General features: G+C 38.6%; 1 protein-coding gene across 2 annotated transcripts in view; it reads left to right on the forward strand.

The window, feature by feature from the left end:
* TBC1D5 (TBC1 domain family member 5) overlaps positions 1 to 24,911 on the forward strand; it is a gene marked incomplete at both ends in the record, with an annotated part of 350,595 nt that overhangs the window by 250,005 nt on the left and 75,679 nt on the right. For both annotated transcript variants that reach the window (XM_080715898.1, XM_080715899.1), the window contains one exon: positions 20,007 to 20,092. In XM_080715898.1, coding sequence (XP_080572024.1) covers positions 20,007 to 20,092 — 86 coding nt within the window. The remainder of the gene's footprint in view (positions 1 to 20,006; positions 20,093 to 24,911) is intronic.

A 24,911-nucleotide genomic window follows, 5' to 3' on the forward strand; every position in this document is an offset into this window, starting at 1 on the left:
TTTTGGTATCCAAACTCCTAGGTCTTTAAAAGCCTATGTGGAAGGAATCAGTCTCATAAGAGATCAAAAGCTTGGCTAAATAAAGCATAACACTATATGACAAAATTTGAGTAAAAGTGTAACAAGTTCAGCAGGAATTGTGAAATCTTCTGTTTAACTGAGGCCATGTGTGAAATAATTACTACAAAAAAGGAAAATAAGCTGAAAAGGGGACAAAATATTTTCATCTTCTATTTCCTATTAAGTAAAATTGAACAGGTAAGTTTTTCTTAATTAACGCAGGGAAGTGTAAAGAAGAGATGAGGAAGGGCGCTGCTCATCAGCATGTGCTGGAGCCGACCCGCTGAGGAGGTGGGAGAGGAGGGACGTGGCAAGGGGTGGCTGGAAGGAGCCCGGGACGGCAGAGCGGAAGGAGGGTCTCGTCCACCCCATCCTACCTCAGTCCTTTTCTCTCTTCAGGAAAAAGAAAAGAAAAAAAAGTATAGTTGTTTGCATTTACCAGCAAATACCATATTTCTTGTTTTTAAAAACTTGATTGTGTTATGACTTAAGTACAATAAAATACTCTTTTTTAAGCATACTATTTAGGGGGGGGTTAGTATATTCACAAAGGTGTACAACCACACTATAATCTAATTTTAAAATACTTTTATCGGCCAGGTGTGGTGGCGCATGTTTGTAATCCCCGCACTTGGGAGGCTGAGACAGGAGGATCGCACAGGTTTAAAGCCAGCCTCAGCTACTTAGTGAGGCTCTCAGCAACTTAGCGAGACCCTGTTTCCAAATAAAATATAAAATGGGGCTGTGAGTATAGCCCGGAGGTAGAAAGCCTCTGGGTTCTACCCCCAGTACCACCCAAAAAAAAAAAAATACTTTTATCACCTCAAAAAGAAACCTAGTACCCACCCACATGCCTCGGCTGAAATCCCCTCTTCCTCACCATCCTCTGCCCACTCTAGGTAACCACTCTTATGCTTTCTGTGTCTATAGATTTGTCCAGTATGGATATTTTGTATAAATGAGATACAATATGAGATCTTTGGAACTGACTTCTTTGACTTTGCATAGTGTTTATCAGTACTTTACTTCCTTTTCATCGCTAAATAATAGTTCTCAGCTTTTTAATTACTATGAATAATGCTGATTTGAACATTTCCTATGCAGGTTTTTTTTGGGGGGAGGGACATATATTTTCATTCTTGGATACTTATCTATGTATGGAATTGCTAGATCATATGGTAACTCTCTTAACAGAATTCCAATTATTTAATCCTTTTTTTTTTTTTTTTTTTTTTTTTTGGTGGTACTGCGGGGTGGAACCCAGGGGATTTTCTCCTGTCTGAGACAGGGCAGTCCCCCTATCTCAGCCTCCCAAGTGCAGGGATTACAAGTATGTGCCACCACGCCCGGTGGTTACATTTGTTTAAAATATTCATTCTAGTGTGCATGAAACATACCTTACAGTCTTGATTTGCATTTGCCTGATGACTGTCTTTTCACCCAGCCTACTCTCCCTTCTACCTCCCTATACCTGTTAGTGAGATTGGTAGTGATTCCTTCACCTATAGACATAACATTATCTAAACTGTTCCCTTTCTGAAGCCTTATTTTAAAAAAAAAAAGTGTCAGTGAAATGGATAGCCCCACCTACAGTGCAGCATTCTGCAGATCCCTCTGCTGTTAACCCTGAAAGTCTCTCTGCAGAATTTGAGCCGAGAGTGGGCTCTGCAGAAGAAGGTAATTCACTTGGTTCTAATTGAGCATTATCCCAGCATGCTTAGCTCTATCCCCTCCCAATCTCATTTCTCATTCATTGCTATCCAGGGCAAAAACTGTGTCTAAACATACCCTACTCCTAAATATTCTCCTATTCAAGCTAGCTAGCATTCACCTGATTTTGTCCAGATACCAGTTATTAAAATGCTGAGTTACTTCTACATATGTAGGTAACAAAAAAGTCTAGCATCAGGGGTATGTCAGTCAACATTCTCACTGCTATATCCCAGTAAACCTGATCCAACTATACATCTACACAGGTAGCTGCCTGTGCTTTACTAGTTCTTTTGTGATTTTTGACTAGTGAGCACATATTCTTAAAGTAAAAGGGTTAATAAACTAGTACAGTGGTGCCTATAAGGTTAAACCTTCCAAGAGGAAAATCACCTTACATGTTTCTGAGAAGAGGCTGCAGACCTCAGGATGTAGCCTATGGGTGGAATTCAAGGGGTCTAAACACTTGGATTGGAAAAATTCACATCTTTATTTTTACTAGTCCCTAACTAAAAGTTATTTTCTTTAAAAAATTGGCAGAAGCAACATAATACAATAGTATTAGTAGTACTTGAAATATTGTCACAAGTAGTTCCACATGGCATTACAGTTGACAAAGGTATCTTAGCATACCACTTTTACAGTCATCACAATTTTAAAATTATAGTAATTATTAGAGCAGCCAGTATCTTGTTACTTAATGCATTATTATAAAAGCATATATCATTATGTTATAAGTATTTTATTACTGTTTTTCAGTGTAATCAGTTCCCTTTATAACCCTGTTTTATTTTCTGCATTTAAAGCATTATTCTCAAAGGAGACCAGAGTCTTCACCAGAAAGCATTGCAGTCCATGCACAAAAAAGATGAAGAACTTGTAGTGTAGATATCATGAGTAATTTGCAGCTTGTTTCAGTCTTTATCACTGGGAATTTGAGGGTACTTTGCCTTTAAAGCTGAGGTGCATTAGGAGTTATTGATTATAAAGAAAACATTTGCAACACTAACATTTCTATGATCTAGAGGAAATTACATCTGTTATCAGTGTTCTTTTCTATAATGACACATGAATCTAGAATAAAATAGTCCAGAAAGGCAAAAGCTCATCTGCAGAAGCTTGGTAGTCTTCTCTGTGATCTAACTGGACTTACTTGCTTATGTAGGGAACTGGCTTACCCAGGAAAATATAACTAATTTGTGTGTTACTCATCTCTATGTTTGAATTATCCCTTCACTTAGAAATTTCAAAGCTCAGTATTGTATTTCAGTGCTGCACTAAAGAGCATCACAAAAGTACTGTGAGAAAATGACCTTTATCGTGGTGAATTTTTATAATAAATGAACTTTTAATTCTAAGATGATGTATCATTGAAATGATCCCAAAATTGCATTAAAAGTGTGGCTGTAGCCGGGCGTGGTGGCGCACGCTTGTAATCCCAGCATTCGGGAGGCTGAGACCGGAGGATCGCAGTTCACGGACAGCCTCAGCTACTTAGTGATGCCCTCTGCAACTCAGTGAGACCCGGTTTCAAAATAAAGAATAAAAAAATAGGGCAGGGGCTGTAGCTCGGAGGTCAAATGCCCTGGTTTCCAGCCTCAGCACCTTAAAAAAAAAAAAGAAAAAGAAAAAAGGGTGTGGCCTTGCAGGGTTTCTTTTACCAGGCCTCAGTGTGGGACCGCATCTTTTGTAGCATTGGCAATTAAAAAGCAGCTAATGAAAGGGAAGAAGACAGGGAAGAAAACGGAACAAGAATTTCAGGACCGTAGGTCGGGTCGTCAGTCCCATAGGGTCACAGACTTATTCTTGGGGATCCAGAAGCCCTAGAACAACTTTTAAATTCTTTCTATTTTTACTTGATTATTTTAATATTTCTAAAAATACTAATTTACAATGATAATTTATGCCGAGGACTTGAATTCCTTTAATTTCTTAAATTTTCCTTTACATAATTAAGGTTGAGGAGGGAAGAAGGGAGATCAAAGGTTGGTTGGTTGGTTGGTTGGTTGGTTGGTTGGTTGTTGGTTCGTTGGTTGTTGGTTGGTTGGTGGTTGGTTGGTTGGTTGGTTGGTTGGTTGGTTGGTTGGTTGGTTGCTGTACTTAGGAAGACACAAACGTATTTTCAAGTTGCTTTAAACCATTGAAGTAAGCCCACATTCCCTACCCTACTGACAATGAAAGAAAGAAAAGATAAAGAATTGAGTATTGCTAAACAGAGAGAACCAGCTACCTTAAAGAAATATTTTGAGGCCTAGTATTAGTTACAAAGAAAATTTGTAGACCTAAACTCCTACTTTTCACATTTAAAATAGCAAGTTGGGGGTGGATTAGTAGTTGTATGTTACTCTGGCATCTTCCTGTGTGCTAAATTCAAAAATGTAAATACATTAGAAAAAGGAAAAATTTTTATTTCTCTTTTGGTGTCTATTTATTGTGTGAAGCTGGAGTCGAGCATAACGCACAGGTGGTTTAAAATGCTTTTCTGCCATCTGAGATCTCGGCTTGCCAGGGTATAGATGGGGATGTCACTTTAGGGAATTGGGCTTGTTCAGTATGTAAAATGAGGCTGGCACTGGTTCAGAGGTTTTGTCTGTGTCTTTACCCAATTAACCATGTTTTTTCTTCCTTTTTTTCTTTTTTAAAGTTTTAGTCTCTGAATGCATAGATGAGAATTACCTAAATCTTTTGTCAATTGATTTAAGATTTTTAATACTTGGTGTTTATAATATATATTTCCTATCAAAATACATAGAAACTATTAGTATATACTAGAGATGATTTTAATCCTGGTGCTAAAATAATATGCTAATTTACAACCAAGTTACAAAGATTTATATTTTTTATTTTGATGAAGATCTATATTAACTTGATTAATGCTTGATATTCAAGCATTTTATATTTTATTAAATTGTTTAAAATACTAGGTTTTGTTTTCCCAAGTCTGATGTTTTGTGAGTTTATTTTGTACTAGGTATTTGCAATTACCTTATGGTACAGGTTTTTATCAAATAGAATGGCTTAGGTTAGGAAGGAATGGCTCAATATATTATTATCCAGGAATATTATACCAATATATATTTTTACTATAATGGCAAAATGAGTGTTGTCCTCTATCACAAGTAATATAAGAAAATCAACTCTTTGGATGAATAATAAAGAAGAAAATAAGACAGAAAGTCTGGGTTTGACAGCAATATCCAGACATTCCCACTTTATTGATGTGTGTGTGTTTTAAACAGAATTTTTGAACATGTAGTATGATAGTATCTGCCTTTTTGATCCGCTGTGTCACTACATCTATATTTAATGAAGCGGGCAGTTATATGGCAGTAAGAGACAAAAACGGGGAGACCTCTGTGAACCCTCCAGCAATCACTGAGTATCAGACCACAGATTTCTCCAGCTTTAATTACAGGCAAAAGAAAAGACAAAATTAGCATTTTAATATAGAAATATCTTAGGCTTTAGGAGAATTATGATAAATCTAATGTTGCCTAGTGAACCAAAGAGGAGATATTACAACAAACTGTCTCCTTAGGAATATTTGTTTAAATAAAGGCAACAATACTTCATCCTTATCTTTTTTGGATAATTATCGCTATTTCAGGCTGTTCTTTGTTCCAGGTTTAAAATACCTTTAGTTTTTTTTTTTTTTTTAAGTAATTGGCAGTGTTTGTTTTCTGTAAAGCTAAAAGAAGAGAAAATTTCTGTTTGCTTGGCACTAACAAGATAATAATTTTAGGGAGAGTTTCTGCTCCACGGCTCCAGTTCACTGGTGCCATGGCGTCCTGCACTTAGATACATTCAGGTTATCTCATTTCAGTTACAGCCTATTAAACTAATTCCTCTTCCATGGCTGAGGTTTGCCCACCTGTCTCCCCTAAAACACCTGCAACATATGTTTGCATAACCCTGTAATGCTTTGCCTTTGGGGTCCTGAGAAATTCCCCCAGAGCTTTTTGCTTATAAACAGCTGAGCAATTCGTTTCTCTAATGATGGTTGCTTTTCCCCCAGCATTGAAGCAATAACACATTCACTAAAATAAGGGTCTCATTTTTCATCAAAGAGAAGCATTCAACATATTTTTGTACAAGGCTATTCTTTTGAGCCTTATTTTCCCCCTTTTCTAATCTGGCATGCACTAAAAATTAAGCTTTGGTAGCAAGAAATTAGGGGAAAGAAAACTAAGTAATTCATATGTCAAATATTTCTTCATGCCAAACACACATTGTACTGCAAATATAAGTCATTTTTTTCTATTAAAGAGCCAAAGAGCTTTGTCAATTTAATTCAAAGTAAAATATCATACCAGTAAACTATAAAAATAACAATAATTTGGACATACTTCAGGAAATCACTTTGATTATTATGATCTCATAGGCTAACAAATACTGTGTAATAGCATGGTGTGATTTTACACATTTTTTTTCAATTTATAAATATATGTGCTCCTATTCAGAGAAATAAGACAGCCTATCTCTGTACATACAAGATTCAGTGTACATGATATATTTTCCTAAATATGTGTTTTTGCTATAAAAATATAGTGTTTGGCAGAATCTATTCTGTTACGTATGACTATCAGAAGTGTAAAATGTCACTCTCCCTACCCGTTTACTATCATGGATTTTAGGTTGTCAAACTCACGTCCACTCGCTCAGTCAAGGTCGGCCTGCCAGTGCTCACTGGTGTCAGAGGGCAATAATCGGCTTCCATCTCATTGACTTTTTACCAAGTGCCTGGCACTGTGCTGTGCACTTCATCTCTATTGTTTCACTTACTCTTGTCTACAGTTTTGCAGATGGTGGAACTAGAACGAGGAGTGCGTCTCCTTACCATTGTGGAGTCAGTGATGGATGGAGCGGGAGTCAGTACAAACCTCACTGACTACCTCCCAATCTCTGCCTCACCCACCAGGCATCCTGCGCCTCTAAAGCAGATGAGCAATGTCATATCTACTCTAATAGTGCTGGAGTACTTAGCGCTTTTTCTAGGGCTTTTGTTTTTAAAATAATAAATTTTTAGCTGGGCGCTGTGGCACATCCTCATAATCCCAGTACTTGGCAGGCCGAGATAGAAGGATTGCAGGTTTGAGACCAGCCTCGGGAACTTAGCAAGATTCTCAGCAACCTAGTGAGACTCTGTGTCAAGCTAAAAAATAAAATAGGTCTGAGGGTGTAGTTCAGAGGTAGAATGCCCCTGGGTTCAATTCCCCAGTCAAAAACAGAGTTGTAGATATGGAACTTTACATAATATTAGCTTTCACATGAGGACCAGTATCACTGGAATTACTTTTCCTCTCCTCCTTTTAATTCTATGTGTATGCATAAAGAACCACCCTTTGAAAGATCCTGTAGTATTCGAAGGAGGATGAGTACTTCAGAAACTTTTCCTCAGAAATCTCTCTATATTGATTTAAAAGAAGTCTTCAGCCAGGCTTGGTGGCACATGCTTCTAATCCCAGCACTGGGGAGGCTGAGACCAGAGGACCACGGTTCAAGGACAGCCTCAGCTACTTAGTAAGGCCCTTTGCAACTCAGTGAGACCCAGTTTCAAAATAAAGAATAAAAATAAATAATAAATAATAGGAATAAGGATGCAGCTTGGAGGTAGAATACCCCTGGGTTCCATCCCTAGTACCACAATAAATAAATAAATAAATAAATAAATAAGTCTTCAAGTGAGGGAAGGAGTTAGGGAGTCAATCCAGGAAGTACTATTTATAAGTTCCATATCATTTGATTTTACCAGGCTTAGAAACAGAAAATGTGTCATGTACCATCTTGTAATTAATTGTACTTCTTTGCAGGATCCTGTAGGTAGTTATTCTTAGTGTGATTTAGCATTTGAATATTTTTATACTATCATAAAAAAATGAATTTCAACTTAAAATATTGAAGTGCTGCCACAGGAGGGAGGTGTGTAGGGGAGGAGGGGCACATCGTGATCTACAGGTTTCCATCACAGAGCACGGCCTGGAGGAGTCTTCACCATTCAGTCACACTTGTTCCAGCCGGAGTGTTTGTCTTCCATGAACATTAAGGAACAGATTACTCTACCATATAATAAAAGACCTCAGAAGTAAAGGTTAACTGTGACTGAGAGATTAGATTGATTTCAGTTAATCTTGATTGCTATCATTTGTTGTTGTTGTTGTTGTTGTTGTTGTTGTTGTTGTTGGTACTGGGGTTCCTGGAAGCCCTTATACACCTGGGCTACACTCCCAGACCTATTTTATATTTTTTTATTTGGAAACAAGGTCTCTCAAGCCAGCGAGGCTGGCTCCAAACCAGCGCGATCCTCCTGTCTCCGCTTCCCAAGCGCGGTGATTACAAGCGTGCGCCACCACGCCCGGCGATTGCTATCATTAAACACATATTTAGAAATTGTTTTGTGGCGATGCTGAAGTAACAAGAGCACTTTGGAAAGTCAGAAGCATACTACATGGGTTTTGCATAGTTTGTTTGGGTTTTCCATATAGTTCCTCATAGGACTCTTTTTTTACCACTATTAGCTGTGCATCTGTAAGTAACTTTGTCCATAAGTGACAAAATACAGCCTGTCAATTCCATAGCTTAGGCCTGTGCATTCTTGTGTAACTGGCATAAAATGATAAAGAGAAGCTGGATGTGGTAGCACACACCTGTAATTCCAGCCACTCAAAAGTAGAGGCAGGAGAATGGCAAGTTGGGACAGTCTGGGCAACTTAGAGAGACACCATCTCAAAATTAAAAAATAAGGTTATCTGAGGTGCAGTGGTACACTTGGGAGTCTGAAAGAGGAGGGAGGCAGGTTTGAGGCCAGCCTCGGCAACTTACCAAAGCCTTGTTTCAAAATAAAAAATTAAAAGGGCTGGGATTGTGCCGGGCGTGGTGGCATACACTTGTAATCCCAGCGCTTGGGAGGCTGAGACAGGAGGATCACACAGGTTCAAAGCCAGCCTCAGCTACCTAGTGAGGCTCTCAGCAACTTAGTGAGGCCCTGTTTCCAAATAAAGTATAAAATAGGTCTGGGAGAATAGTCCGAAGGTAGAAAAGCCCCTGGGTTCCATCCCCCAGTACCACCAAAAAAAAAAAGGGGGGGGGCTGAGATTGTAACTAAGAGGTAGAGGTAGAATGCCTCGGAGTTCAGTCCCCAGTACCACAAGCACACACACATATAACCACAAATTAAAATAAAATGTTTGGAGATGTAGCTCAGTGTAAAGCACTTACCTAGCATGTATTAGGTTCTGGGTTTGATACCCAGTATTGGAAAAAATAATAATAGTAATGGTAATAAAATGCTAAATAGAGAGCTTTTAAAAAGAGCTCCAACAATTTTAACAGAGAAGAGTTGAATGGTTATTTGGGAAGTTAACGAACTAAAATCTTTTTAGAAGATTTATTTCAAGCCCATTCTGCTTGGTCTAGAAAAGACATTGTAAATCCAGGGTGGACTAAATTTGTGATTTCTGAATCTTTATGTATAGTGATACAGACTTTTCTTCTATATACAGACCCAGTATGAGTTTAATAACATAGATTACCATTTTGCTATCTTTCCTCCAAAAGCAAATGCACCAAAACAAAATTAATTCTTAAAAATGTACACTGGTTTAGAAATGCTTCCCTTAGTCGGAATTTTTCACTCTGGAAATGCATTTAAAATGACATGATATTAAAAGTATCAACATGTTCTGTATAATAAGAAATTGCTGCCCCTGGGGGTCTGGTCTTCTTCACATACAGAATTTTATATATGTGGAATTCTAGTGGTTTTTATTTTTGAGAAAAATTCTGTGTCTTTAAAGATTAAAAAGAAGAGCTCCTATATTTCTATTAAGTTTTATTTGGAAAAATCCTTAAAAAGAAAAAAAGAATTTTTTTTTTTTTTTTTTTTTTTTGTGGTACCGGGGTTCCTGGAAGCCCTTCTTCCTCCAGGCTACACTCCCAGACCTATTTTATATTTTTGAAACAGGGTCTCTTACGCCAGCACGGCTGGCTTCGAACCTGCGCGATCCTCCTGTCTCCGCCTCCCAAGCACGGGGATTACAAGCGTGCACCACCACGCCCGGCTGAAAAAAAGAAATTTTTTAATTTTAAAATGTTTCAGCCTGGAGGAGCTCGGAGGTCACCAGGAGCGGTCCAGCTCTGGTCCCCGGGAGAGACCGCATTAAAATTCTTTTTCTTTTGGCGCACCGGTCTCGCCTTTTTATTTGCGCCTAAAAACCTAACATCTTTTTTTTTTTCCAAAATGGCGACTGAGGGACACAGCACCTCTCAGTAGCTGAAGTAAATAAAGTTTAAATACTGAGAAAGCAGTGTCTAAATCAACAAAACAAATACATACCAGGAACCAAAACACATCCTGGTACCTCGGCGGAACCCTGAACTTGAACAAGAAGAACAAAGATCGGACACGGGACCTGCTGCAGATACAATCTGACCTCGGACCTGAACGCTGAGCCGCGGGCTGCTTTGGCAGCTGTCCAAGGAGCTGCCTGCCCGATATTTCCACGGCAAGATAATCCGGGAATAAAAACGGACTTAGGACCGCATCCTAAGCAGCGAGCAGCACCCACCAGAACTCTGTCTGCCCACCAGCGACCGGATCACATCGGCACAGAGACTCACACGGATTCCTGCACCAAGACAGGTACCTGAGGGCGCCCTAGTAACTGGGGTCCTAGCGTGTGCGCAGTCGCAGTCTCAACCCCCCACCAAGGGCTCAAGCCTCAGAGCACTCTCCTCGCGCATCCTGCCTGTCCCCTACTAGTAATCAGTGCCTGTACACTGCCCTCCTAAATTGGAGCCTGCTTCTGTGGCTAACCCCTGCCACCTTGCCAGAGCCTACCCTCCAGGCTGCAAAAGCACTGGGAGACCCGGAAATCTCCTTGGGGCACCCCCAGCCTCTACGTCCCGCGGGACGCAGAGACCATTGCTGGACACCGCACACTGGACCCTTGAGCACCTACCCTGCACCCCTAGCCCACCGCGGGGTATTCCCAACCTCCTGGTAGCCAGATGCTTAGTTCTAAGTGAGAACACAGCTCAATACACCTTGGAAGAACATACCAGCAGCAATAGACAGCTGCACCCACTCTCACTAGGGTCCAGTATTAACAGTGCATCCAGCCTGCACTCTTGGAATAGGCAGAGCTCTGGCAGTAAGTGTGGCCACCCAGGAACCAGCATTCATTTGCCCAGGGCACATCTTGGGACCACACCGGCTAGCCCAGCTGGAATTTCCAGAGACACAAGAAAATCCATCGGGCCACAAAAACTGCTCAGGACCTCAGGGGGAAGTTCCAATTACACTTTAGTCACTCTCCACCCCTGCTGTAGGGAAGCACAGGCTGGAGGCGAGGGTGGTGAGTGCAGATGTGCTGACCACAGGTTAGAATTTCGCAGAATCTGTGAACTGTACAGAATCAAATAACAGTGAAACCAGACACCCGGACACATAAACCTAAAGCAGCTAAAGGAGAAAAAGGTGTCCAAACACCCAGAGTGACTTAAGAAGATAAAAATAGAGTACAAAGAAAACTAAGAGACATTGGACGGTATCCTGAAAGCTACCAAGCAATCAGATACGCACATATTATATGGACCTGACCCCATATGCGTAAATAAGGAGGACTGTTTGTTTTACTTTTAATGTGGATGTTATGTTTTCTTTTGCTTTTAAAGTGCTTTTGTTTTAGTATGGTTATTGCTGATTTCTTTTTTTTCTTTTTTTTTTTCTTCTTTTAATCCAAACTTCTCTTACTTTAACTTGTTGTTTTATATATATATACATTGGATAGTTTGCCTTATTTTTTTATTTCACACGGCTGCTAGTTCCTTTTATTTTATTCCTCTTCCTTTTTCCTCTCTCTTCCCTTTTCCTTCCTTTTCTTTCATTCTCCTCCTTTGATTGGTTTACCTTCCTTTTTCTTGGATTACATAATAGTCTTGGTATCTTGAGGGGATTCTTTTTTTTTTTTTTTTTTTTATGTCTGTCTGCTCCTACCAGCATCCCTATTTACAAACCTTCCCACACTAACCTACATACATTTCTCCCCCAAAACTTTTCCCCATAATATACCTCATGGTTTAAAACTCAAAGTATTTTTTATATCCATAACTACTCTACTAACAACAAGAGTCCTAGTAGTTAACTCTCTCTCATTCATAGCAAGTTATTACTTTATCATACTTAAAGTCCTTCTCAACCTAACATATCCTCCACCTAATCTGACTCCTTTACCCATCACCCCAGCTCCTCCCACATCACCCACTTTCAACACTGGAAAGGCTCAGCTGACTGGCCGATACTCCTAAACTCCTAATATTAAGATTTGACTAAACACATTACTCACGAACGATGGGTAGAAATCAGAAAAACAGGACAGAGAACACTATAAATATGAGAACCAGGAGTTATGAAGAGACAGCAGAAATCACGAATACTGACCTACTAGAAATGCAAGAAGGGGAGTTCAGAATCTTGTTGTTCAATATGATGAAAGGTTTTAAAACAAGTATAGAGGAGGTTAAAGATGAAATAGAAACACTAAAAAAGAATCAGAAAGAGGTCTGGAATGAAATGAAAGAGGCAATAAGTGAAATGAAGACAGCAATAGAAAGAAACTCTGGAAGATTAGATGAAATGGAAAACAGAATATCAATATTAGAAGACAGTACATCCCAAACCGAAAACACAGTCAGCGATATACAGAAATCTTTACAGCAACAAAACCTAAACATCCAGCAATTATGGGATAATATGAAGCGCCCTAATTTACGGATAATAGGCATTGAGGAAGGGATAGAGGTACAGACCAAGGGCATATGTAATATCTTCAAGGAAAGAATCTCAGAGAATTTTCCAAATATGGAAAGAGATTTGAATCTTCAAGTACAGGAGGCATACAGAACTCCACTGAGACAGGACCAAAGAAAAACCACTCCACGCCACATAATAACCAAATTGACCAGCATAGAGGCCAAGGAAGGAATCTTAAAAGCAGTGAGAACAAAAGGACAGGTGACATATAGAGGCAAAACAATAAGAATCACCCCAGACTATACAACCCAGGTCAGGAATGCTAGGAGAGACTGGTACGACGTGATTCAGACCCTGGAAGAACATAACTTCCAGCCCAAATTAATCTATCCAGCAAAACTACTATTCAAGATCAATGGGGAAGTCAAAGTCTTTCAGGATAAACAGAATCTCAAAAAATTCATGAATTCAAAGCCAACACTAGAGAAAATTCTTAAAGAAATAAATCATAAGGAAGAAAAAAGAAGCAGACTCCAGAATCAGAGAAGAGAGGAAGTTAATAAGTGGGCCATTTAAGTAAAGAAGAAAGATCACAACACCCAAGAGTAGACAGAACACAAAATGGCAGAAAACAAAAAGCATATTTCAATAATATCACTTAATGTCAAAGGACTTAACTCACCAACCAAAAGACATAGACTGGCAATGTGGATTAGGAAACATAATCCAAACATATGCTGTCTGCAAGAAACTCACCTCACAGCCAAAGACATTCACAGGTTGAAGGTGAAAGGATGGAAAAAGATATACCATGCCACCAGTGACCGAAAAAGAGCAGGGGTAGCAACCCTGATATCCAACAAAACAGACTTTAAAATAAAACACATCAAAAGAGACAAATCAGGGCACTTCCTTTTATTAAAAGGAACAATACACCAAGAAGATATAATGATAGTAAATATTTATGCCCCAAATGTGGGTGCAACCACATTCGTAAAACAAACCCTTCTGGACATAAGATCCCAAGTAGACCCAAATACAATAATTCTGGGAGACTTTAATACTCCTCTCACACCACTGGATCGATCTTCGAGGCAAAAGATGAGTAAAGATGCTTTAGAACTAAAGGAAACCATAAACCAAATGGACCTAATAGACGTTTTCAGAGTATTTCAACCAGGAACTACAGAATACACTTTCTTCTCAGCAGCCCATGGAACCTTCTCCAAAATAGATCACATCCTGGGACACAAAGAAAATACCAGCAAATTCAAAAAATGTAATATAATCCCATGCATCTTTTCAGACCACAATGGAATAAAAGTAGAAATCAACAACAGGAAACTCGAAAGAAAGTATTCAAATTCATGGAGAATGAATGATACACTACTAAATGACGAATGGGTAAGAGCAGAAATTAGGGAAGAAATAAAGAAATTTATGGAAACAAACAAAAACAGAGACACAACCCACCAAAACCTATGGGACACCATGAAGGCAGTACTAAGAGGAAAGTTTATCGCATTGAGTGCCCACATAAAAAGGATGGAGAACCACCAAGTAAAGAACCTAATGAAACAACTCAAGGATCTAGAAATTCTGCAACAATCCATTCCCAAAGCCAGCAGAAGACGAGAAATCATCAAAATTAGAGCAGAAATAAATGAAATAGAGAACAAAAAAACAATTCAAAGAATCAATAAAACAAAAAGTTGGTTCTTTGAAAAGATTAATAGAATTGATAAACCCCTGGCCAACCTAACCAAAAGAAAAAGAGAATCAACTCAAATTACCAAAATTAGAAATGAAAAAGGAGATATCACCACTGATAGTGAAGAAATTCAAAACATTATCAGAAACTACTTTAAAAATTTATACTCCAATAGATTTGAAAACCTGGATGAAATTGACAGATTTCTAAACACAGTTAACCTTCCTACACTCAACCAAGAGGACATAGCAAGCCTAAACCAACCAATAACAACCAAAGAAATAGAAACGGCAATAAAAATTCTTCCACCAAAGAAAAGCCCAGGCCCAGATGGGTTCCCAGCTGAATTCTACAAAACCTTCAGTGAACAACTAATACCAATACTTCATAACACGTTCCGGGAAATTGAAAGAGATGGAACTCTTCCAAATTCCTTCTATGAGGCCAGTATCACATTAATCCCCAAACCAAATAAAGATACCTCAAGAAAGGAAAACTACAGACCAATATCCTTAATGAACATAGATGCAAAAATTCTAAACAAAATACTAGCTATACGCATTCAAAACTATATCAAGAGAATAATTCATCACGACCAAGTCGGTTTCATCCCAGAAAAACAAGGCTGGTTCAACATACGCAAATCAATACATGTTATTCACCACATAAATAGAACCAAGAACAAAAACCACATCATCATAGCAATAGATGCTGAAAAAGCATTCGACAAAATCCAACACCCATTTATGTTAAAAACACTGCAAAAAATTGGGATAGAAGGAAAGTACTTCAACATCATCAAGGCAATATACTGCAAACCCAAAGCCAACATTATATTGAATGGGGAAAAACTGCAAGAATTTCCGCTACAGTCAGGAACAAGACAAGGATGCCCACTTTCACCTCTCCTTTTCAATATAGTCCTTGAGACTCTTGCTGCAGCAATCAGACAAGAGAAGGAAATCAAAGGAATCCACATAGGAAGAGAGGAAGTGAAATTATCCTTATTCGCAGATGACATGATCCTTTACCTGGAAGACCCAAAGAACTCAACCAAAAGACTTCTGGAGCTGATCGACAAATTCGGCAAAGTCGCAGGTTACAAAATCAACCTAAAGAAATCAGTGGCCTTTCTTTATGCCAATAACGAATCCACAATGAAGGAAACAAAAACAACAATTCCATTCACTATAACCTCAAAACCAATAAAATACCTAGGAATAAACCTAACCCAAGATGTAAAAGACCTCTACAACAAAAACTATAAAACATTAAAGAAAGAAATAGAAGAAGACCTTGGAAGATGGAAAGATCTCCCGTGCTCATGGATAGGCAGAATAAATATCATCAAAATGGCCATTCTGCCAAAACTGATCTATAGGTTCAATGCAATTCCCATTAAAATACCAGTGACATTCTTCAGAGACCTAGAAAAATCAATCATGAACTTCATATGGAGAAAGAAAAGACCTAGAATAGCCAAAGCAATTCTCAATAACAAGAAACACGCAGGAGGCATTACAATCCCAGACTTCAAACTATACTATAGAGCAATAGTAGTAAAAACAGCATGGTACTGGCACAAAAACAGATATACTGACCAGTGGATTAGAATAGAAGATACAGAAACAAACCCACACATCTTTAGTCAATTAATCTTTGACAAAGGGGCCAAACACATACGCTGGAGAAAAGACAGCCTTTTCAACAAGTGGTGCTGGGAGAACTGGCTAGCCATTTGTAAAAAGATGAATCTAAACCCCTATATCTCACCTAACACAGGAATCAACTCAAGATGGATCAAAGACTTAGAAATTAGACCTGAGACGGTGAAGTTAGTAGAGGAGAACATAGGTTCAACACTACAACATATTGGCACAGGCAGTAACTTTCTCAACAAAACCTCCAAAGCTCAGGAAATTAAAGCAAGAATAAACAAGTGGGATAACATTAAACTAAAAAGTTTCTTCTCATCAAAGGAAACTATCAATAACCTAAAGAGGAAGCCTACAGAATGGGAAAGGATCTTTACCAGCCACCATTCTGATAGGGGGCTAATATCCAGAGTATACAAAGAGCTCAAAAGGCTCTACACCAACAAAACAACCCAATCAAGAAATGGGCAAATGAACTAAATAGACACTTCACAAAAGAAGAGATACAAAGGGCTAATAGATACATGAAAAGATGTTCTTCATCACTGGCCATCAGGGAGATGCAAATCAAAACTACACTGAGATTCCATCTAACCCCAGTGAGAGTAGCAAGCATAAAGAAATCAAACAACAACAAATGCTGGCGAGGATGTGGGGAAAGAGGAACTCTTTTACACTGTTGGTGGGAGTGCAAACTAGTTCAGCCACTATGGAGATCTGTGTGGAGATTCCTAAGAAAGGTGGGAATAGATCCACCATACGATCCAGCTATACCACTCCTGGGTATCTTTCCAAAAGGGTTGAATTCAGAGAAATACAGCAACATATGCATACCTATGTTCATAGCAGCACAATTTGTAATAGCCAAAATATGGATCCAACCCAGATCACCATCAACAGATGAATGGATAGCAAAACTGTGGGAAATACACACAATGGAATTCTATTCAGCCATAAAGAAGAACAAAATTTTATCATTTGCAAGAAGATGGAAAGCCCTGGAAAGCATCATGTTAAGTGAGATCAGCCAAGCACAGAAGGAGAAGATACACATGTTTCCTCTAATATGCCCAAACTAGAAAACACAAAGGATACCAGTAGGACCCCAGATATTAGAGGGGAAATACTAGCTAAGTTTTAATGGAAAGATAGGAGAGGAGAAAGGCCGATCTTGATTAAGGAGCATCTTCACCTGAACATGTGTAAAATTATGAATAAGACATGGTTAACCTGGCCAACCATTGGTGGGGGGGGGGAGAAAACGGGGGCGGGGGGAGAGGGCACCAAATATAGTGTAAATGTATACTATTTATGTTCAATAAAAAAAATTGTTAAAAAAAAAATAAATAAATAAATAAAAGTAAAAAGAAAAAAAAAATAGGGCTGGGATGTAGCTTGGAGGTACAATGTCCCTGGGTTCCATCTCCAGTACGGCACACACACAAAAAAAATGACTACGATACACTAGTATAAATAAATAAATAAATTAATTTAAAAAAAAATGTTTCAGCCTCATAAAGTTAAAATTCCATTCATCTAATCATATTTTGAACTTATTTTCTTAGTTATTTTTGTTTGTGTGAGAAGGTATTTCAATTTTTTTACTTTTAAAAACTTTACTCAGAAGAGATAAAACCAACAATTAATTAAAAGAGAATAATTAATAGGTAAATTGAAGAACCATCTAAAATGAGTCGAATGTATAAAAGCATCCATGCCCTGTTTATCGTTCGCATCCACATGGTGACTTTTATAGATATTCAGTGTTTACAGATACTTCAGACTGACTTCTGCACTACCAGTACAGTAGCCACATGTGGATACCCAGCATTTGAAGAACACTTAGTCCAAATTAGATGTTCTGTAAATGTAAAACAGACACTGGATTTTAAAGATTCATGCAAAAGAAAGAGTGTAAAATATCTTATAATTTTATATTGACTGCATGTTAAAATTTCATAGTTTTGGATATATCCAATTCAATAAAACACTTAATTTTACCTGTTTCTTAAAGTATAGATGAAGCTTACATTTGTGATCTGTGTGTCTGTTTATGTTTTAGGAGTAATATCCTCTTCTTAACAGAAAACCATATTGAATACCTTTCAATAATAATTCGGATTTTATTTTCTTAGTATTTCATATGCTGTTTTGAGCATCATAGTTTTTATTCTTTTTGTTGTTGTTTCCAGTACTGTGGTACTTTAAACTACCTCTCCCTTTGATACCAGTAAGTCTCCTAGGAATTTAAATAGGTCTCAGTGAAAGCAGTACTTGAGTTTCATTCATGTGTTCAAGTTAGATCATTATTCCTAATAATGGCTTTAAGTGCTTGGATATATCAGCACTTGTGTCTGGAATTGCTTATCATTTCTTTATAAAGATGTTTCAAAGACCTGTTTCATGTGATCCCTTCTTTCATTATTTTCTTACAAAAAGTAACATAATCCTTTATTAGTTTGTTGGACGCCAAAGAAGAAAAGCTTTTTATATTAGGAAAACAAAATGTATTTCCAGGTACTGAGAATAAAGAGCAGAATTAGTAATGAGTGATAGCCCTGCGTAAGTTAATTTTTAAAATAAGTCATAAACGCACTGTCAATCTGCCGGTGGCCTTAACCTCTGTTTTATTTCTCCATTATACTTGGGTCCAGGTTGTCATCAGCTACCACGAGGAAACCTATGTAATTCCTAGAAAGAGGAAAGTTGCACTGTTAGACATAATAGTATGGTAGTCATGGAAGCATCAGTTATCTTCATCAAGGCAATTCAGATCTGATTATTATAGAACTGTGTTGAATACCAAACCAGTGGAATAGTAGCTGGAGCTAAATCAAGGGATTGTCATTTTTGTCAGATGATTAGGGCTGGCTTGGAAGAGATATGAAAGGGTTGAGCTGTATAAATATTCTCTTTTCAGCAGAAAAAGAAAAGGTCCATCATGGCCATTAAGATGCAGCTTGTTAGCTTGATGAATTTCAAACTATTTAACCTTAGCAATTTTATCTCCCTCTCTCACCCATGCCTATATGCAAGTGTATCCGTGCTTTGGGATTATGCCTCCACAGACTGATATCTGAGCATATTGGCAATTCTCTATTAAGTTAAAATACAGCCTGTGTCTAGATAGGTCTCTCAAAGGATAGTGCATTCTCTGGTTCCAAGATCTAATTATTACTTGAACTAAATGCTTGGGTAAATACTAGAACATGTCTATTTCTTTAAAAAAAATTTAAGGAAAATATATGGAATTCAGTATTTTAGAGATGATGCTACTTATTTAAGTTATGCTGTATGTTAAGTTCTGTGAAGTAGAAGTATACTTTATTTGCCTGTGAGGGCCTTGATACATTTAAGTAAAAGAGTTAATTGATAACAGTACATTTAAATAGACACACCCAATCTAATGATTCAAGGACAATTCTACGTGTTTTAAATAACATTTATTTCCAGAAAGAGCAGTGTTTTGCTACTTTTATGAAAATGTACATTAGTCAATTTGCATTGTTCACTTCAGTGGCTATCCTACTACTGTTTCTACTACCTGGCATATTTTGGGCACTTATTAAATTCATAAATAAAAATAGATGACATCAAAATTGCTAACTTTAAAAGAATTGTTGAATTCTGTAATAACTTATTTATTCTGAGAGAAAGACTCAGTGTGCCATCTAGTGGACTTACATAGCATTCAGGTCAACAAAAACTATGGTGATTTTTACTCTTCGTCCAAATCGTAGCCTTGTCTCTCAGTCCTGTAGCACTGTTTGTGCTTGTGTTACATCTCACATAATTTTTAGTTTTCATATAATTTTGTCTCATATTTTTGAAATTCATATTTGAAAGTGATCAAAATCATAAAAAATAAACGACAGGAATAAATCTTTTTCAACTATGAAACAAGTGACAATATATTTAAGCAACTTAAATTTTTATCAGGACTAAGACCACTTAAGAAAGAACTTCAACAATAAAATCAAAACCCAAGCATACTAATTATTAAACTTCATTACTATATGTTTTTCTAAAGGAATATAAAAATACCTTCTATCCTTTTATATGTTAGTGAATATATAGCTTCCTACATTTTAATTTCTTGCCTGTTTTCTTTTCCTTTTAGAGAAATCCAAGACCAGTCACTTACCAGTTCCATCCCAATTTAGATTATTACAAGGCACGGGGAGCGGACCTTATGAATAAAAGCCGGTAAGTGCCCTTCTCTGATGATAAGTTATAACTCACAACATAGTCTCAAGGGTTATCAGAAAATTCTGCATGTTTGCTAAAATCGTTTCCCAGAGTTTAGTATATCGATGGCTAAGGTACATAATTAGTCTTTGTTTAGTAAATTATGCATGTTTTAAGGCATAAGAAAATGGTATTCTTATGTCAGTGGGAAGATGAAAAATTAAATAAACGTAAAAATACTTTTTACAATTTAGAGTTAGGCAACTCCATCTTTCTAACACTAATAAACCTGAATAAATTGTGCCTACTTGGTATAATCTCTTTCTAGATCCTTTCTGTTGATTGAAAAGAGGCAGTTCTATAATATATTTTTAAATTATTTCAGTAACAAAATTAAAACTGGGTTTCCCAACTGTCTTTAGAACTACACAATAAGCTTATAAATGCATCTTGTGTGTGCATTTGTGATTGCATACATAGAAATTTTAAGGGTCACTGTAGGAATAAAAAACATTAAAATCCTACTTTTTAAAGAAATTAACATTGGCATAAAGGGTTGATGAACAGTTTTGTTCTTTCATAATACCATACTCAGATGTCTCAAGAGTTAACTTGTCAAACCAGAACCATTTGAAATTAAAATGTAATTTCAAAGTTTACTATGGAAGACTGAAATGTTAGTAATGATAAATGCTGCCAAGTTGTCCGAATTTTCTTCCTTAAACACTTTGCATATGTGCTTGCTTTTCTTCAGTAGAATTCCAACAGCCTAAGTATACATTTATAGAGTACATATATACAATATATTTTGCTATTACTCGAAAGTTAAAATGCCTGCCTTATAGAAACTCATAGTGGAGGATTGAGAAGTTGACAACAAAATGGATGAATTTTAAACTTAAAATCTGAACCCTGCTATTATAACAGTAAAATTGGTGTAATGTAGTATAAAGTTGCCCAGCTTTGACTCTGTCGCATATTTTGATGTGATCTGTAATTATAAGACCAGCATCATAGCCCATGAGACCACTGAAGCCTGCTTCTGTTTGTTAAGTTCATCCAAATCTTGTTTCGCAAATACGAAGCAATTTCTTATTTTAACTTGTTCTTTTAATTTGACACGTTTTAATTGAGTGCCAGATTCTGATTATTTTAGGCACTGGAGATGCCCAGTGAATAAACTGTAGACAAACCCTTACCTTCAGGAATCTTAGAGTCTGTTCACTTGTTTTTCCTCTCCATTTTGTCCAGTATTTACTTTTTTATCATTAAAAGAATAAAGCATTTTAGGTTCTTATGTCAGATCATTCTTGCTAGAGTTCCTTCTTCCTCACTCACACAGATTAATTTTCTCTAAACAGCCAGAGAAATCTCCATTTACAACAGATACCGTACCTCTGGTAGCTCTCTCCCAAGGCTGGCCGTTACCCTTGTGAGTCCAGTCTTTTCTTTGGCCCATCCCGCCCAATCTTTATGAAATCACCCATTCTGGTCTCCCTTCTCTGCACCTCCATGCCACAGCCATGGTGGCCCTCTGCTCCTTGCCCTTGTGTGGAGCCTTTGCACTTAACTCTATCCTGCTGGAGCACTCCTTTTGAAACGGGCGGTTTCTTGAGAGGAAACCCGGCGAGTTCTTGTCTACGGTGAGCAAAGAATGATACCCACAGACCTCAGGAAGGGGAGTAAAAGGTTTATTGGAAGCAGCAGGGAATGGGGGAAGAGTGGCTGAACACCCCAAAGGGGCTGGAACTCTGGGTCCAGCAGCTGCCTTCAGGACAATACTTGAGAGTAGCCCAAGCCGAATTGCCTTCAGGTGCAGGCTGCTTTCTTCCAGAGTCCACGCGATCTGCTAGAAGGGGATAGAGAAAAGTGGCCGAACACCCCAAAGGGGCGGTCAGAACTCTGGGGTCCAGTAGCTGCCTTCAGGGTCACTACCCGAGTGTTGCCCGAGCCAAGTGCCCGTCAGTTGCAAACTACTTTCTCCCAGAGTCCATGCGATCTGCCAGAAAAGAGGTACAGGTCATCCCAAGGGGCTTGGCCAGCCTTGATGTCCAGCAGAGGCCTTCAGGTCACTACTCAAGAGTTGCCCGAGCCACGTGCCCTCAGATGCACTCTGCCTTCTCTCAGGGCCAACAGTTCCCCAAAAGGGAAGGGGATCCCGAGAGGGAAAGTTCCAATTTGTCATCAGGTCAGGCAAAGCCTGACTGCTTGCAAGTCTGCTTTGGGTTAGGGTGACTTTTGGGATTTTTAGGAAGCAGCTCTCAGGATTTGCATAGGGTATTTGCAAGTCCTTTGAAGGGTCTCCTTTCAGGAATGCCAGACTTGCTCGGTGAGGGGCTCCTGGGTTTGTTGATTAGTAAACAGATGGCTTTGTGAAGCTCTGGCCTTCTTATCTCTGAGCCTTTGGAGTTTCAGGCATTTGTCACCCCTCAGGAAACTCAGGAAATTAACTTTTTCTACTGAGGCCTTTTCCCTATCTGCCTATTTCCTTCTACCTCCTCACTTTCACCCACCCCCTGTCCCTAGACAGGTGTCTGGTTTAGAGCTCTGCCCAAATGCCGTCGCAGAGAGCCCACTACTGACCCCCTATCTGTTTTCTTCCCGTCTAAGGGCCCAGTGCCCAACTTCCTTTTCTTCGTAGCACTCATCACCAGCTGCAGGTAGGCAGCTCGTTTGTGCATTTACCACGTTTTCCTGACTGCCCTCATGAAAGGCGAAGCCACCAGGTCAGGCACCTCCCTTTTCTTGTTCACTACTTCATGACACCTGCAATGGCTTGGAGAGGAAAGGCACTTGACAGGTATTAATTGTATGTCTTTCTGAATTTTATATTTTCAGCATCTTTCTCCACCCCTAAAGGAGATAGACTACAATTTTCCTTTCGCTCCCTCATGTGTTTACTCTCTTCTGTTTAGCCTGCCTTCCCTTCATTTTTTTTCTGAAGATGTTGATTCTGTTTTACATATTTCCTTGTTATCACATTTCCGAGTAAACATATTGCTTATACAAAGTATCATTTGATGATGGAAGAAAAAAGGCTTTCATCATCACTTTTGTAATGTCAAAGTTTAAAATTGGATTGGAGCAGGCATGGTGGCTCACACCTGTAATCCTAGTACTTGGGAGGCTTATACAGAAGGATCACAGGTTTGAAACCAGCGTCAACAATTCAGCCTGACCCTCAGCAATTTAGCAAGACCCTGTTTCCAAACAAAATAGAGCTGTGATATATTTCAGAGGTAGAGTGATCCTGGATTCAATACCCAGCATCATAAGATAAATAAATGAACAAATTGAAATTGAGCCAAACAGTTATAATTTGTGAAGTAGAAGACATCACAGATGGCTAAGGAAGGAAGGAGTTAATAGATGATATTAGGAAAATTGTCAGTCTTCAAAAAGGCCTCAACTTTTGCCACACTCTAAAATGAATTCCAAAATGCACTCAAACAGGCAAACTTAGAAATAAAATACAAGTGCCTGTCTAACAAAGTTACTTGAAGACTTTTAACTGTATCAGTAATACGGAGATTGCAAAAGAAACATCTGTATGTTGCTATACATCAAATGTTTCTAAGAAGATTAACCAAAAATAATATGATCTGGATAAAAAGACAAATAGAGCATTAGGAAAATATTTGTAGCAGATGTAACTGACAAACTATAAAAACATTAATGTAGACGGAAGGTATGTGGTTCAGTGCAAAATATAAGATCCCTATGTCAGTGTTGGGTTCGGCCCATGCCATTCTCTGCTGGATCTTGCTTATAGTCCTCTAAGTGTTGGAACACCCTTGGCTTCTTTTTCCTAGAGGACCTCAGCATAGATCATGGCTCGTCATACCATCTTTGCTAAAGGGGCCTTGCTTTCTGCCTTCAGTTTTGCCTCTCCCCTTGAACTCTAGACTCTTGATCCCACCGCTGCTTGCTCCTCTTGGATATCCCGTATGCATCTCAAATGTAATACTTCCCAGACAACTCTGAATTTTATCTCCATACCCATAAACCTGTTGTTCCCTGATTGTTTCTCCATCACAGTGACTAGCCCTCCCTAGGGCCTCACAATGTCCTTGGCTCCTTTTCCTCTCCATTGCATATCAAGTCCATCAGCAAATCTCCTTCAAAATATATCCTGAAACAAATTTCCTTTCTCTCTGTGCCCTGCTAATACCAAGTCTTGGGATCATGGCTCATCTCCTACTTCCTCTTCTCCTCCTAGACCCATTTCCACCCAGCAGCCAAATTATGTCAATCAGATTGTGTCAGTCTGGTGCTAAGAGCCCTTCAGTGATTTCCCAAAACACTGAGGACAAAATCCAAACACAGGCTTTCCTGGGCCTCAAGGCAGACCCTGCCGGGTGGCCTGCCACAGCCTCCCCACCAGCCTTATTTGCTGCCACCTCCCTGCAGTTGTGATGGGCTGCAGCCATCTGGCCTGCTTTCTCTTCCCAAGCACTTTCTGCTTTTTTTTTTTTTTCCCTACACTTCTTGGCCAGGAAGCCATGTGGCACTCTCAGGACCGTCCTCCTTCAACACCAGCTCTTGAGAGACTCTGCTACAGTGCTGGCCCTTCACCATCAGCCTGTGCTTGTGCTTTGCTGTTGGTATTCTTGTGTCTCTCAGAACAATCCTCACTTCCTGAAATGGCATCTTAGGCTACTTACTTACTTACTTATTGTGTGGATATTTTTGTTTTTTTGTTGCACTAAATATAAAGGCTACTTTTGACCTGTGAACTGTATTATAACACATACAGATGTTCCTAGGTCCTAACAAGCACCCAGTGAGGAAGCGCGGTCAGCAAGTACACGCTGAAAAGGCAGTTCAAACTCACGAT

This window comes from Muscardinus avellanarius (assembly GCF_963383645.1).
Source record: "Muscardinus avellanarius genome assembly, chromosome: 18".
In the NCBI taxonomy this organism is placed as follows: Eukaryota; Metazoa; Chordata; class Mammalia; order Rodentia; family Gliridae; genus Muscardinus; species Muscardinus avellanarius.